General features: G+C 54.0%; 1 protein-coding gene across 1 annotated transcript; it reads right to left on the bottom strand.

The window, feature by feature from the left end:
* Window positions 1-4,829: 4,829 nt before the first annotated feature.
* On the bottom strand, window positions 4,830-13,499 carry JOSD2 (Josephin domain containing 2). The gene is made up of 4 exons (XM_063941348.1): window positions 13,209-13,499; window positions 8,360-8,485; window positions 8,039-8,233; window positions 4,830-5,240 (listed from the first exon to the last, which is right to left on the bottom strand). Exons 1-4 carry the CDS (start codon window positions 13,331-13,333, stop codon window positions 5,132-5,134), a joined length of 555 nt encoding a protein of 184 aa, XP_063797418.1. The 5' UTR covers window positions 13,334-13,499; the 3' UTR covers window positions 4,830-5,131.
* Window positions 13,500-15,367: the final 1,868 nt, after the last annotated feature.

The raw sequence follows: 15,367 nt of genomic DNA, 5'->3' as shown, positions 1-15,367 counted from the left end.
TGCCATCTGAGGTAGTGGCCGTTTTTGAGCCCCTGATGGCCTTTGAGACGCCTGGGCAGGCGCGGGCTGAGAAGCCGGCTGTCCCATGGCTGTTACGTCATCCAGCCTTTTATGTAAGGAGTTGACACTGTCGGTTAATACCTTCCACATATCCACCCACTCTGGTGTCGGCCCCGCAGGGGGTGACATCACATTTATCGGCACCTGCTCCGCCTCCACATAAGCCTCCTCATCAAACAAGTCGACACAGCCGTACCGACACACCGCACACACACAGGGAATGCTCTGACTGAGGACAGGACCCCACAAAGTCCTTTGGGGAGACAGAGATAGAGTATGCAAGCACACACCACAGCGCTTTTTAATCAGGGATTTACACTAATATAAAGTGATTTATTCCTATATCTGCTTTTTATATACAGTTTGCGCCTAAATTTAGTGCCCCCCCTCTCTTTTTAACCCTTTGAGCCTGGAAACAGCAGGGGAAAGCCTGGGAAACTGTCTTCCAGCTGCACTGTGAAGAGAAAATGGCGCCAGTGTGCTGAGGGAGATAGCTCCGCCTCTTTTTCGGCGGACTTCTCCCGCTCTTATAATTGTATTATGGCAGGGGATTTTTACACATATATAGCTTATTAGGCTATATTATGTGTTGTTTGCCAAAGTTAAGGTACTCTAATTGCTGCCCAGGGCGCCCCTCCCCCCCCCCCAGCGCCCTGCATCCATCAGTGACCGGAGTATGTGGTGTGCATAGGGAGCAATGGCGCACAGCTGCAGTGCTGTGCGCTACCTTAATGAAGACCGAAGTCTTCAGCCGTCGATTTCCAGGACGTTCTTCTGGCTCTGTAAGGGGGACGGCGGCGCGGCTCCGGGACCAGACGACCGAGGCTGGGCCTGTGTTCGATCCCTCTGGAGCTAATGGTGTCCAGTAGCCTTAGAAGCACAAGCTAGCTGCACGCAGGTAGGTTCGCTTCTCTCCCCTCAGTCCCACGTAGCAGTGAGTCTGTTGCCAGCAGATCTCACTGAAAATAAAAAACCTAACAAATACTTTCTTTTCTAGGAAGCTCAGGAGAGCCCACTAGGTGCATCCAGCTCTGGCCGGGCACAGATACTAACTGAGGTCTGGAGGAGGGGCATAGAGGGAGGAGCCAGTGCACACCAGATATAGTACCTAATCTTTCTTTTAGAGTGCCCAGTCTCCTGCGGAGCCCGCTATTCCCCATGGTCCTTACGGAGTTCCCAGCATCCACTAGGATGTCAGAGAAAAATAATATAAATAATTCTACAGAACCCGGAGTGTAACTATGACTCTCCCCAGACTATTCACCTGCTTGTCAATCAGTTTAACAGCAAATAAAAAAGAACATTTGCCGCCTGCTTGTATTGCAATTATCTGTCACCTCCAACCTCTTCCCGGGATCTGTGATGTCAGCGACCAGTTGTGTATCTACGACAGCTCACGAAAGACAGGTACAGATGTGACCTCATCATTCCGGCACGTCAGACAGCCCCTCAGCACACCAGGCCGTGAGAGTCTCTTCTAGCACCGGGCGTCTTTATTGCTTCTTTTTTGCCGAAAAATATGTCTTAGTAGCAAAGCAATGCGACTCGGACGCACAATTAGATATATGACACTTGTATAATGTGTGCGACTGAGTCACTGACTCTGTATATGAAGTGCTACACTGTGTCATCCGCAGCTCTTCTCCAGTACAAGTTATCAGTCACACACAGACACAAGTGTCAGATCACGTTACTCAGTACAGTCTCCTCATGCATCCTGGCCGCATTGCGTTGCGACTAAGGTGCATTTTCGGCAAAAAAAGGCTCCCAACTTTAGCAGAGTAACAAGGGACCTGGCGACTCACTCACACCAGGCATCTCTCTCTGCATGGCGTATTGAGGCATCTCTCTCTGCATGGTGTATTGAGCCATCTCTCTCTGCATGGCGTATTGAGGCATCTCTCTCTGCATGGCGTATTGAGGCATCTCACTCTGCATAGCGTATTGAGGCTAGATATATGAGGCATCTCACTCTGCATGGCGTATTGAAGCTGGATGTATGAGGCATCTCATGCTGCATGGTAGATTGAGGCTGGATGTATGAGGCATCTCATGCTCCATGGCGTATTGAGGTTGGATATATGAGGCATCTCATGCTGCATGGCAGATTGAGGCTGGATGTATGAGGCATCTCATGTTGCATGGTGTATTGAGACTGGATGTATGAGGCATCTCATGTTGCATGGTGTATTGAGGCTGGATGTATGAGGGATCTCGCGCTGCATGGTGTATAGAGGCTGGATGTATGAGGCATCTCACACTGCACGGTGTACTGAGGCTGGATGTATGAGGCATCTCATGCTGTGTGTGTACTGAGGTTGGATGTATGAGGCATCTCACACTGCACGGTGTATTGAGGCTGGATGTATGAGGCATCTCACACTGCATGGCGTGCTGAGGCTGGATGTATGAGGCATTTCATGCTGCATGGTGTATTGAGACTGGATGTATGAGGCATCTTGCGTTGCGTGGTGTATAGAGGCTGGATGTATGAGGCATCTCACACTGCACGGTGTACTGAGGCTGGATGTATGAGGCATCTCATGCTGTGTGTGTACTGAGGCTGGATGTATGAGGCATCTCGCGCTGCATGGTGTATTGAGGCTGGATGTATGAGGCATCTCACACTGCACGGTGTATTGAGGCTGGATGTATGAGGTATCTCATGCTGCGTGGTGTATTGAGGCTGGATGTATGAGGCATCTTGCTCTGCATGACATATTGAGGCATCTCACTCTGCATGGCGTACTGAGGCTAGATATATGAGGCATCTCACTCTGCATGGCGTATTGAGGCTGGATGTATGAGGCATCTCATGCTGCATGGCAGATTGAGGCTGGATGTATGAGGCATCTCGTGCTGCATGGTGTATTGAGGCTGGATGTATGAGGCATCTCATGCTGCATGGTGTATTGAGGCTGGATGTATGAGGCATCTCGCGCTGCATGGCGTACTGAGGCTGGATGGATGAGGCATCTCGCGATGCATGGTGTATTGAGGCTGGATGGATGAGGCATCTCACACTGCATGGCATATTGAAGCTGGATGGATGAGGCATCTCACACTGCATGGCATATTGAGGCTGGATGTATGAGGCATTTCACACTGCGTGGTGTATTGAGGCTGGATGTATGAGGCATTGCACTCTGCATGGTGTATTGAGGCTACATATATGAGGCATCTCGTGCTGCATGGTGTATTGAGGCTGGATGTATGAGGCATCTCTCGCTGCATGGTGTATGAGGCTGGATGTATGAGGCATCTCCCTCTGCATGGCGTATTGAGGCTGGATGTATGAGGCATCTTTTGCTGCGTGGCATATTGAGGCATCTCACGCTGAATGGTGTATTGAGGCTGGATGTATGAGGCATCTCGCGCTGTGTGGCGTAATGAGGCTGGATGTATGAGGCATCCCACACTGCATGGCATATTGAGGCTGGATGTACGAGGCATCTCACACTGCATGGCATATTGATGCTGGATGTATGAGGCATCTCACACTGCGTGGTGTATCGAGGCTGGATGTATGAGGCATCTCACTCTGCATGGTGTATTGAGGCTGGATGTATGAGGCATCTCACTCTGCATGGCGTATTGAGGCTGGATGTATGAGACATCTTGTGCTGCGTGGCATATTGAGGCTGGATGTATGAGGCATCTCGCACTGCATGGCATATTGAGGCTGGATGTATGAGGCATCTCACGCTGCATGGCGTACTGAGGCTGGATGTATGAGGCATCTCGCACTGCATGGCGTACTGAGGCTGGATGTATGAGGCATCTCGCACTGCATGGCGTACTGAGGCTGGATGTATGAGGCATCTCGCACTGCATGGCGTACTGAGGCTGGATGTGTGAGGCATCTCACGCTGCATGGCGTACTGAGGCTGGATGTATGAGGCATCTCGCACTGCATGGCGTATTGAGGCTGGATGTATGAGGCATCTCGCACTGCATGGCGTACTGAGGCTGGATGTATGAGGATGCATCTATCCTGGCGTCTTAGTACATGGCTGTCCTCCCAGATGGTGCAAGGGAGCATAATCCATTATGGAGACTGTGGTGCACCACCAGCTTATACAGGGGTGCGGAGTTCTCCATTGTTACCACTGCCCCTCGGACCACCTGCTGGAAGCATCATGAAGCTGGTCTGAGGACACATCTAAGGGGCTTCTCCATCTGATCCCTAGGTGGGAAGCCTACCATAGTCCTTCCTAGTGGTCACTACCTTCTGTGGAAGATGAGGAGTGGCCGCTGGTGTCCGGGACCCCGCCGGGAGCTCCACACAGCAAATTTCCCAGGTCCCCTGTACTCAGTAGTGTAATATATCCTCATACCGGAAACCACTAATAATACACTGCGGTGCAACAGAAATTAAATAACTGAATGGATGATATATAGCCCCTGGTGGCTGACGCTGTAGTAAGCCTGCTAGTACAAGCCAATGACAAAGTTATCTGACGGTGGAAAACCTGTGTAACCATAAGACGTGTGTAATTTGTGATGACGCACACTGTACAATCGCTCTCCGGTGACAATAATAACGCCTCGTGTTGTATTATAATTATGTGTACAGCACAAAGAACGTTTCGGCAGCGCTCCGCTCACTGTCCCGGCATAAACCTGCACGCCGCTGTAACAGGCTCTGCCCAGTCCCGGTCACAGGCCACAAGGACACTTCCACCAGCAAGAAGAACTCAATGAGAAGATCTTCTGCGCGGTCTCTTTCCCCATTCCCGCGTAGGTCACTAAGTACAGATCACAGGATGTCAATTATATAAAATAACCTTTAATGGAATTAGCATAAAAGTGGTTTCACGTAACATATTAATCTTCATCGCCAGTAAAAAAAACAGGAAAACAAACAAACCACAAGCATTAAGGCATCAATAGTAGTGCATATCGGTAAAGACGCCAGGTTACATATGACCCATGACCCGGAGACAACCTAACCTGGAAGAGGGGGTGGGGGGTGCCCCAATAAATAATCAGTATTAATATTACAACTTGACAGTCTTTGGGTGAGGCGTTCAGCGCAGCTGAGTGCAGAGGCGTCCGAGTAACCGCCAGCTCACGTGGCTCTTTCTTCATCGATCCAAAGACGCGCGTCCTCCACGGCTTTGGTCACCACTAGCAGGATCTCGCAGGAGCCCCGGGAAATGCAGTCCTGCAGGAAGTCCCTGGGGGAGGATATACAGCGGTTACTAATCATCCAGCACTGACGCTATATCCCCTTACAATCGGGCTGGACTAGAACACAGTATGTGGCAATGGACATCATCTATCGAATGCGCCCTCTAACCTCGTTACCTGCCGGGTAATGGTTGATGCTAGATCCAAGTGGCCTAAGGGACCTTTTACGTCAGGGGGAGGAGCCACGACACAAGGGGGAGGAGCTAGTCCAGCTGGATAGTTCCTCTACTATCCACGCCACCAACTATTACCTTTAGTAATCACCACCGAGCCCAAAGCGTGGCGAGCGTACTTTTTGGGTACCCTGTTCGGCCGTAGCTCCTCCCCCTGGTGACGCGTCTCCTCCCCTAGTGACGTCAGAAGGTCCCTTCTCCCACTCCGATTTAGAACCAACCGCCGGGTAATATCCAATCTTGTATTATTATAGTGTTGTTCCTATTTGTAAAGCTCTTGTATCCTGGTGTCACTGCTACACTGATGTCCCTGGAGAACCCATCAGCGCCACCAGCAGGCTGTAACCGGGCACTACACTCTACTTTTGAAAGGATATGAAAATGAAAAAGGTCTTTATTTGTATCATTCCAGAGCGAATATTGTTATACGCGGCCAATAATACATCATCTCCTCTGTGCACTCACTAATAGTTCATGGCTCTAGTGTAAATCTACACTGATAGGGGAGACTTTGGTGATGTCACTGAAACCTGCTGCCACGAAACTACGTCTTCCATCTGGCACGGTAGCTTATAGCGGAACGCGGGCGGCTGGAGGACTATTGTCCAAAGAGATCGACCGCCTCTCCATGCATATATATCCCCGACGCATATACTGAACGGCTGGTTTATAGGACAGCTACAGGCAAACACACAACTACATTCAGCTGCTTCACTCTTATTAGCCCTCACCAGTGACTGTCAGCTCTTGGGACCGGCTTCCCCTGTACGGGGCTTGTAGTGGACAGTACAGAGTAACGCCTGGGGTTAGGGTTGCAGAAGCAGCAGCGCTAAACTTCTTCTATTTACAGTGCATAGAACGGACGCTTGCAGTGTTATATAACCAGCGACAGTCAGCTCTTGGGACCGGCTTCCCCTGTACGGGACAGTACAGAGTAACGCCTGAGATTAGGGTCGCAGAAGCCACCGGGCTAAACATCTCCTATTTACACTGCACAGAACGGACGCTTGCAGTGTTATATAACCAGCGACTGTCAGCTCTTGGGACCGGCTTCCCCTGTACGGGGCTTGTAGTGGACAGTACAGAGTAACGCCTGAGATTAGGGTCGCAGAAGCCGCCGGGCTAAACATCTCCTATTTACACTGCACAGAACAGACGCTTACAGTGTTATATAACCAGTGACTGTCAGCTCTGAGGACCATTTATAGCAGGAAGAAGTATTTGTCACAGTCAATTTATCCAACGACATGGTATACAGATGTAGGTAACACCACACCCACAGGATTCCTGAGATGCCGCATAACAGGTATGAGCTAAGAGACGACACATCTGAGCAATTCCGGGATCACGTGTCCGGACACATTGCAGGAACGTGACACACATGGCGGAGTCACACGAGCGTGTAACACCTGCAGCCGGGAATGTAAACAGACGTCTGGGAGCTGCGCGCTGCATTCCTATAATACTCCAGTCACTGACCGATTCCACAATGCACCCAGCAAAACACTCCATTCATAATCATATGCAGTGTCACGCCATGTCTATATAGCCTGTCACATGTCTATATAGCCTGCCACATGTCCACGTAACCTGTCACATGATCCGCCTGGATCTGCTACTCACTGGGCATCCACTGGTGACACCGGGTCCACACCAGTCGCTCACCTCTACCAGCTATTCCTCCATAAATAAATGCAATAAATGACATCGTCTTACGCGTCTGTACCTGGCGTCTGGAGAGCACCAGCCTACCAGCGTCAGGGAGGGAAGATCAGCACATACGCTAGGGGACGGCTGGACACTTCCGCCCACTATGGTATGCTGAAGGGAGTCATGGGAAGAATGACAGGTTACTATGGATACACATAGATTTTGGCAGCCATGATGGGTATCTGCCGGGACCTCCTGTGGGATAATCATGGCCATAGAACAGTGTAGCGTCACTTACTATAGGACCAGTGATGTAGCATTAGCCGCCGCAGACCACGCCATGGCTTGGGGTCACCGGCGCCTGTGTTGTGCATGGAAATCTGCTGAAAATGTCCCTCCAAAAGTGGCCGCAGCCTAGGAGGAGACAGATGCTAGAGGTCCTACTGGACCTCTAGCGTCTTTCAAAGAACTCCAGCACGTATAGCGTTACCCGGAAGTGCCGGGATTCTGGGAAACCTGGCGCCGCCGGTGGGCATAAAACCCCTGGCAATGAGCATGAAATCCTAAGTATGAAACCCCTGACAACGAGAATGAACCCCTGGCAACGAGAATGAACCCCCTGGCAACGAGAATGAAGCCCCTGGCAACGAGAATGAAGCCCCTGGCAACGAGAATGAAGCCCCTGGCAACGAGCATGTAGGTAAAAATTGATGTATAGGACAACTTATATGGGAGACATCCACTAAAAGACTACACAGTGGCAGCTTCCAGGCTTCGGCCCTCATCTGTAATAAGACTGGATCTGGGGTAAATGCCCTCGGCACCTGCCAACACTTCCCCTGTAGGTGGCTGCCCCTAGAGCAGACAGCACATCACACTGCTACCCGCCCAGCGCAGGATACTGTCTGAGGCACAGAACGAGGCACAGCAGCGACTAGCAACATTGCCCTGTAGGCCCTTACTTTAGCTCCCTGGGGCCCCCAAGTCGCACCGGAGACTTCAGCTTGGAGTCCAGGTTGTAGTAAATCCCGTTTATTTGGCGGACAGCGATCCAGTGCTTGCGTGTGATCGGCAGGGAGAGGAAGCCCAGGGAGATGGGAGACGGGATGTTTAGGATAAAGCCAAAAATCTCACTTAATGCCAAACTCTCCAGAGACCTGGGAAAGAGAAGAAAAGAAGATCCTCATTATCCTCACGTCTCATTATCCACAGCTGGTCTACATGCTATAGACAAGATGTCACATGACCTGTCCGCAAGCATCGCCACAGAGGCCGTCACTCACCGTCTTTTATCCCACCACACGGCTGCATAGTCCAGCGTCTGCAAAGCTGCCATGATAACGTTGACGTCATAGTTACCGGTGCCCAGGAAACTGCGATGTGGATTTATGACGGTGTTGGGAGACAGCCTGGAAAGAGAGACCCATGGGAGAAGATCACTGGAGAGACACGTAATGCTCGGAAAGCCCAGTTCTGTATCCACTACTGGGAGCTAAGAACGTCCGACCCTGGGATTCTGGCGTAAGGGTACAGTGACAATTGAGGGTCCTGATATCAGGCTCTGGAATCCTACTTGGGACACCTCCCGAACCCTGGTCACCGCCAGCGCCCACCAACCACAGGACCACCCATCTTATCCAGACAGTGTCTTCTCACACGCACAGCTCTCTCTCTGTCTCCTGTCCCCACTCTCTTACTGACACTCTCCCGTCCCCCCTCTCTTACTGACACTCTCCCATCCACCCTCTCTCTCTTACTGACACTCTCCCATCCACCCTCTCTCTTACTGACACTCTCTCGTCCCCCCTCTCTCTTACTGACACTCTCTCGTCCCCCCCCTCTCTTACTGACACTCTCCCGTCCCCCCCTCTCTCTTACTGACACTCTCCCGTCCCCCCTCTCTTACTGACACTCTCCCGTCCACCCTCTCTCTTACTGACACTCTCCCGTCCCCCCCTCTCTTACTGACACTCTCCCGTCCCCCCCTCTCTTACTGACACTCTCCCGTCCCCCCCTCTCTTACTGACACTCTCCCATCCCCCCCTCTCTTACTGACACTCTCCCATCCCCCCCTCTCTTACTGACACTCTCCCGTCCCCCCCCTCTCTTACTGACACTCTCCCGTCCCCCCCTCTCTTACTGACACTCTCCCGTCCCCCCCCCTCTTACTGACACTCTCCCGTCCTCCCTCTCTTACTGACACTCTCTCGTCCCCCCTCTCTTTTACTGACACTCTCCCATCCCACCCTCTTACTGACACTCTCCCGTCCCCCCCTTTCTTACTGACACTCTCCCACCCCCCCCTCTCTTACTGACACTCTCCCACCCCCCCCTCTCTTACTGACACTCTCTCGTCCCCCCTCTCTTACTGACACTCTCTCGTCCCCCCTCTCTTACTGACACTCTCCCGTCCCCCCTCTCTTACCGACACTCTCCCGTCCCCCCTCTCTTACTGACACTCTCCCGCCCCCCCTCTCTCTCTCTCTTTATGACACTCTCCCGTCCCCCCCCCTCTCTCTTACTGACACTCTACCGTCTCCCCTCTCTCTTACTGACACTCTACCGTCTCCCCTCTCTCTTACTGACACTCTACCGTCCCCCCTCTCTCTTACTGACACTCTACCGTCCCCCCTCTCTCTTACTGACACTCTACCGTCCCCCCTCTCTCTTACTGACACTCTCCCATCCACCCTCTCTCTTACTGACACTCTCCCGTCCCCCCCTCTCTTACTGACACTCTCCCGTCCCCCCCCTCTCTTACTGACACTCTCTCGTCCCCCTCTCTCTTACTGACACTCTCTCGTCCCCCCCTCTCTTACTGACACTCTCCCGTCCCCCCTCTCTCTTACTGACACTCTCCCGTCCCCCCTCTCTCTTACTGACACTCTCCCGCCCCCCCTCTCTTACTGACACTCTCCCGCCCCCCGTCTCTCTTACTGACACTCTCCCGCCGCCCGTCTCTCTTACTGACACTCTCCCGCCGCCCGTCTCTCTTACTGACACTCTCCCGCCGCCCGTCTCTCTTACTGACACTCTACTGTCCCCCCTCTCTCTTACTGACACTCTCCCGTCTCCCCTCTCTCTTACTGACACTCTCTCGTCCCCCTCTCTCTTACTGACACTCTCCCGTCCCCCCCTCTTACTGACACTCTCCCGTCCCCCCCTCTTACTGACACTCTCCCGTCCCCCCCTCTTACTGACACTCTCCCGTCCCCCCCTCTCTTACTGACACTCTCCCGTCCCCCCTCTTACTGACACTCTCCCGTCCCCCCTCTCTTACTGACACTCTCCCGTCCCCCCTCTCTTTTACTGACACTCCCCCATCCCACCCTCTTACTGACACTCTCCCATCCCCCCCCTCTCTTACTGACACTCTCTCGTCCCCCCTCTCTCTTACTGACACTCTCCCGTTCCCCCTCTCTTACTGACACTCTCTTGCCCCCCTCTCTTACTGACACTCTCCTGCCCCCCCCCCTCTCTCTCTTACTGACACTCTCCCGTCCCCCCTCTCTCTCTTACTGACACTCTACCGTCTCCCCTCTCTCTTACTGACACTCTACCGTCCCCCTTCTCTTACTGACACTCTAATCCCCTCTCTCTTACTGACACTCTACCGTCCCCCCTCTCTTACTGACCCTCTCCCGTCCCCCCTCTCTTACTGACACTCTCCCGTCCCCCCTCTCTTACTGACACTCTCCCGTCCCCCCTCTCTTACTGACACTCTCCCGTCCCCCCTCTCTTACTGACACTCTCCCGTCCCCCCCTCTCTTACTGACACTCTCCCGCCCCCCCTCTCTTACTGACACTCTCCTGCCCCCCCCTCTCTTACTGACACTCTCCCGCCCCCCGTCTCTCTTACTGACACTCTCCCGCCCCCCGTCTCTCTTACTGACACTCTACTGTCCCCCCTCTCTCTTACTGACACTCTCCCGTCTCCCCTCTCTCTTACTGACACTCTCTCGTCCCCTCTCTCTTACTGACACTCTCCCATCCCCCCTCTTACTGACACTCTCCCGTCCCCCCCTCTCTTACTGACACTCTCCCATACCACCCTCTTACTGACCCTCTCCCGTACCCCCTCTCTTACTGACACTCTCCCATCCCCCCTCTCTTACTGACCCTCTCCCGTCCCCCCTCTCTTACTGACCCTCTCCCGTCCCTCCTCTCTTACTGACACTCTCCCATCCCCCCTCTCTTACTGACACTCTCCCGTCACCCCCTCTCTCTCTTACTGACACTCTCCCGTCCCCCCCTCTCTCTTGCTGACACTCTCCCGTCCCCCCCTCTCTCTTACTGACAGTCTCCCGTCCCCCCTCTCTCTCTCTTACTGACACTCTCCCGTCCCCCCTCTCTCTCTTACTGACACTCTCCGTCCCCCCTCTCTCTCTCCCTTACACTCTCCCGTCCCCCCTCTCTCTCTCCCTTACACTCTCCTGCCCCCCCTCTCTCTTACTGACACTCTCCCGTCCCCCTCTCTCTCTTACTGACACTCTCCTGCCCCCTCTCTCTCTGACACTCTCCCGTCCCCCCTCTCTCTCTTACTGACACTCTCCCGTCCCCCCTCTCTCTCTTACTGACACTCTCCTGTCCCCCCTCTCTCTCTCCCTAACACTCTCCCGTCCCCCCTCTCTCTGTTACTGACACTCTCCTGTCCCCCCTCTCTCTTACTGACAGTCTCCCGTCCCCCCTCTCTCTCTTACTGACAGTCTCCCGTCCCCCCTCTCTCTCTTACTGACACTCTCCCGTCCCCCCTCTCTCTCTTACTGACACTCTACCGTCTCCCCTCTCTCTCACTGACACTCTCCCGTCCCCCTTCTCTTACTGACACTCTAATCCCCTCTCTCTTACTGACACTCTACCGTCCCCCCTCTCTTACTGACCCTCTCCCGTCCCCCCCTCTCTTACTGACACTCTCCCGTCCCCCCTCTCTTACTGACACTCTCCCGTCCCCCCTCTCTTACTGACACTCTCCTGCCCCCCCTCTCTTACCGACACTCTCCCGCCCCCCGTCTCTCTTACTGACACTCTCCCGCCCCCCGTCTCTTTTACTGACACTCTACTGTCCCCCCTCTCTCTTACTGACACTCTCCCGTCTCCCCTCTCTCTTACTGACACTCTCCCGTCTCCCCTCTCTCTTACTGACACTCTCTCGTCCCCCTCTCTCTTACTGACACTCTCCCATCCCCCCCTCTTACTGACACTCTCCCGTCCCCCCCCTCTCTTACTGACACTCTCCCATCCCACCCTCTTACTGACCCTCTCCCGTCCCCCCTCTCTTACTGACACTCTCCCATCCCCCCTCTCTTACTGACCCTCTCCCGTCCCCCCTCTCTTACTGACACTCTCCCATCCCCCCTCTCTTACTGACACTCTCCCGTCCACCCTCTCTTACTGACACTCTCCCGTCACCCCCTCTCTCTCTTACTGACACTCTCCTGTCCCCCCTCTCTCTTGCTGACACTCTCCCATCCCCCTCTCTCTCTTACTGACACTCTCCTGTCTCCCCCTCTCTCTTACTGACACTCTCCCGTCCCCCCTCTCTCTCTTACTGACACTCTCCCATCCCCCCTCTCTCTCTCCCTTACACTCTCCTGCCCCCCCCTCTCTCTTACTGACACTCTCCCGTCCCCCCTCTCTCTCTTACTGACACTCTCCCATCCCCCCTCTCTCTCTTACTGACACTCTCCTGTCCCCCCTCTCTCTCTCCCTGACACTCTCCCGTCCCCGCTCTCTCTCTTACTGACACTCTCCCGTCCCCCCTCTCTCTCCCTTACACTCTCCTGCCCCCCCTCTCTCTTACTGACACTCTCCCGTCCCCCTCTCTCACTGACACTCTCCTGCCCCCTCTCTCTCTGACACTCTCCCGTCCCCCCTCTCTCTCTTACTGACACTCTCCCGTCCCCCTCTCTCTCTTACTGACACTCTCCCGTCCCCCCTCTCTCTCTTACTGACACTCTCCCGTCCACCCTCTCTCTCTCCCTGACACTTTCCCGTCCCCCCTCTCTCTGTTACTGACACTCTCCTGTCCCCCCCCTCTCTCTTACTGACAGTCTCCCGTCCCCCCTCTCTCTTACTGACAGTCTCCCGTCCCCCCCTCTCCTACAGACACTCTGCGGCCCCCCCGAGGCTCACCCCCGGCAGATCTCCTCGGCTCGGTGATGGGTGTACTCGGCTCTCTGTAGCAGGTTGTTGAGGGCATGCACCGCGCACAGCTCCAGCCGCTGCCGCTCATGGAACAGCGCCGGACACTCTCCCATCGCTGGGCCGGATACACCGGAGCCCGGAGCCGGCGCCTGCTAATGTCACCGACGGTCATGTGACCCGACCCTGTCAATGGTGGGGGCGGGACAGCGGCGGCACGTGGGAGCCGGGGTGGGCGGGGCCTCATACAGTAACAATGTGTCACTTCCTCTCCCACCAATGTTACTGTTCCTCCTGCTAGAGAGTCACGTGGCGTCAGAGGGGGCGGAGCCTCATGCTGTCATAGTGTATTACCGCCTCCTACCAGGGTTGTGTCTATGAGGCCCCGCCCACCCCTGACCCCACGTGACTCTCTCAGGAGGAACAGTTACATTGGTGGGAGGCAGTGATACTATGTGACAGCATGAGGCCCCGCCCACCTCTGGCCCCACGTGACTCTGACTGAACGTAGGAACCTGCGGGTGTGGTATTGAAAGTCGACAGTAACTAGGTCGACAATGTTTAGGTCGACCACTATTGGTCGACAGTAACTAGGTCGACAGGTGTCTAGGTCGACAGGTGTCTAGGTCGACAGGGTCTTTAGGTCGACGTTCTAGGTCGACAGGTCAAAAGGTCGACATGAGTTTTTAATGTTATTTTGGTGTCGTTTTCTTCGTAGAGTGACCGGGAACCCCAATTAGTGCACCGCGTCCCCTCGCATGGCTCGCTTCGCTCGCCATGCTTCGGGCATGGTGCCTTCGCTCCGCTACCGCTTCGCTCGGCACAGATTACCGTTCCAATCGTAGTCCACGTGAATCGTTAAGTATGAAAAGGTTCAAAAAAAGAAAAAAATTGTGAAAAACTCATGTCGACCTTTTGACCTGTCGACCTAGAACATGTCGAGCTAAAGACCCTGTCGACCTAGACACCCTGTCGACCTAGTTTCTGTCGACCAATAGTGGTCGACCTAGACATTGTCGACCTAGTTACTGTCGACTTTCAGTCCGTATCCCGGAACCTGCAGCTGCGGCAAAAATCATAGCTAAAATGGCCGCCGTTCACGCGCAGTAATGAATTTAGTCTCCGGGACATGGTTGTGAAGATCTGCGCATGCGCAGTAGACCCCGGCACGTTGCTTCTATAGACCCCGGCTACTGGTTGATTCTATTTCGGAGTGGGAGTAGGGACCTTCTGACGTTTCAAGGGGAGGCGCTACGTCACCAGGGGGAGGAGCTATGGCCGAACAGGGTACCCGAAAAGTACGCTCGCCACGCTTTGGGCTCGGTGGCTCGCTCCGCTTCGCTCGCCACCTGATTATTAAAGGTAATAGTTGGTGGCGTGGACAGTAGAGCAACTATCCCGCTGGCCTAGCTCCTCCCCCTTGTGTTGTGGCTCCTCCCCCTGACGGAAAAGGTCCCTTAGGCCACTTGGATCTAGCATCAACCGTAGCCTACTGCGCCGTGGAGAGGATTGCAGTCTGTGGAATCGGTAGATGAAGACTGCTGCTGGGTGCCCTTGTAATAAGAGAGGGGGCCCGCGTGCAGTCTCCGGCCAGGCCCCAACCTCTCTAGCGCCAGTAAGTGCTGCGGCCTTTTTCCCAGGGATCATTGCGCATGAGCAAATGAGAGGCATTAGGTGCCGGGTGTGTGGTGTGGGCCCCCGAGACCGCTGCTGCCTTACATGGGAAGTCCCTATGTGTTTATATAACAGTTATTTTCCCCATCCCACCATCCGGAGACGCACCCACATCCCCCCAGCACTGACCGGATGGCGCATATATTATTCTCAGCGATTTCCAGCTGCACACGCCGCGTTACGGTAAAAAAAACCAATGTCAGTGTGGCTGAGCCCCTCGGTGGGGTGTGAGGGCAACGGTGATGGTGAAGTGCCGTCGTTCCACAGCTATAGTGAGGCCAGTATCGGACTGGGGCATAAAGGGCCCACCGGGGGAATGCTGTTGTAGGAACCCATGGTTAAGGGTGTGGCCAGGCTCCACTGGGGCGTGGCCAGCCACCACAGAGGTTTGTCTAACCATTACAGAGTACATGTTCTGTTCCCCTTGGTAAATATATAATAAACCGTATTCTTGTGAAGTATAATGTAACATATGT

This window comes from Pseudophryne corroboree, chromosome 9 (assembly GCF_028390025.1).
Source record: "Pseudophryne corroboree isolate aPseCor3 chromosome 9, aPseCor3.hap2, whole genome shotgun sequence".
Classification (NCBI taxonomy): Eukaryota; Metazoa; Chordata; class Amphibia; order Anura; family Myobatrachidae; genus Pseudophryne; species Pseudophryne corroboree.
Note: the sequence above shows the minus strand (reverse complement) of the source record. Positions and strands in the feature narration are given on the sequence as shown.

What these genes read in the sequence shown, in the direction of transcription:
- JOSD2 (XM_063941348.1), bottom strand. Translation starts at nt 13,333, where the DNA reads ATGGGAGAGTGTCCGGCGCTGTTCCATGAGCGGCAGCGGCTGGAGCTG. An exon ending in GTGTGGTGGGATAAAAGACG is followed by an intron (nt 8,234 to 8,359) that starts GTGAGTGACGGC and finishes TCTCTTTCCCAG; the next exon opens with GTCTCTGGAGAGTTTGGCAT. An exon ending in GGGGGCCCCAGGGAGCTAAA is followed by an intron (nt 5,241 to 8,038) that starts GTAAGGGCCTAC and finishes ATCCTCCCCCAG; the next exon opens with GGACTTCCTGCAGGACTGCA.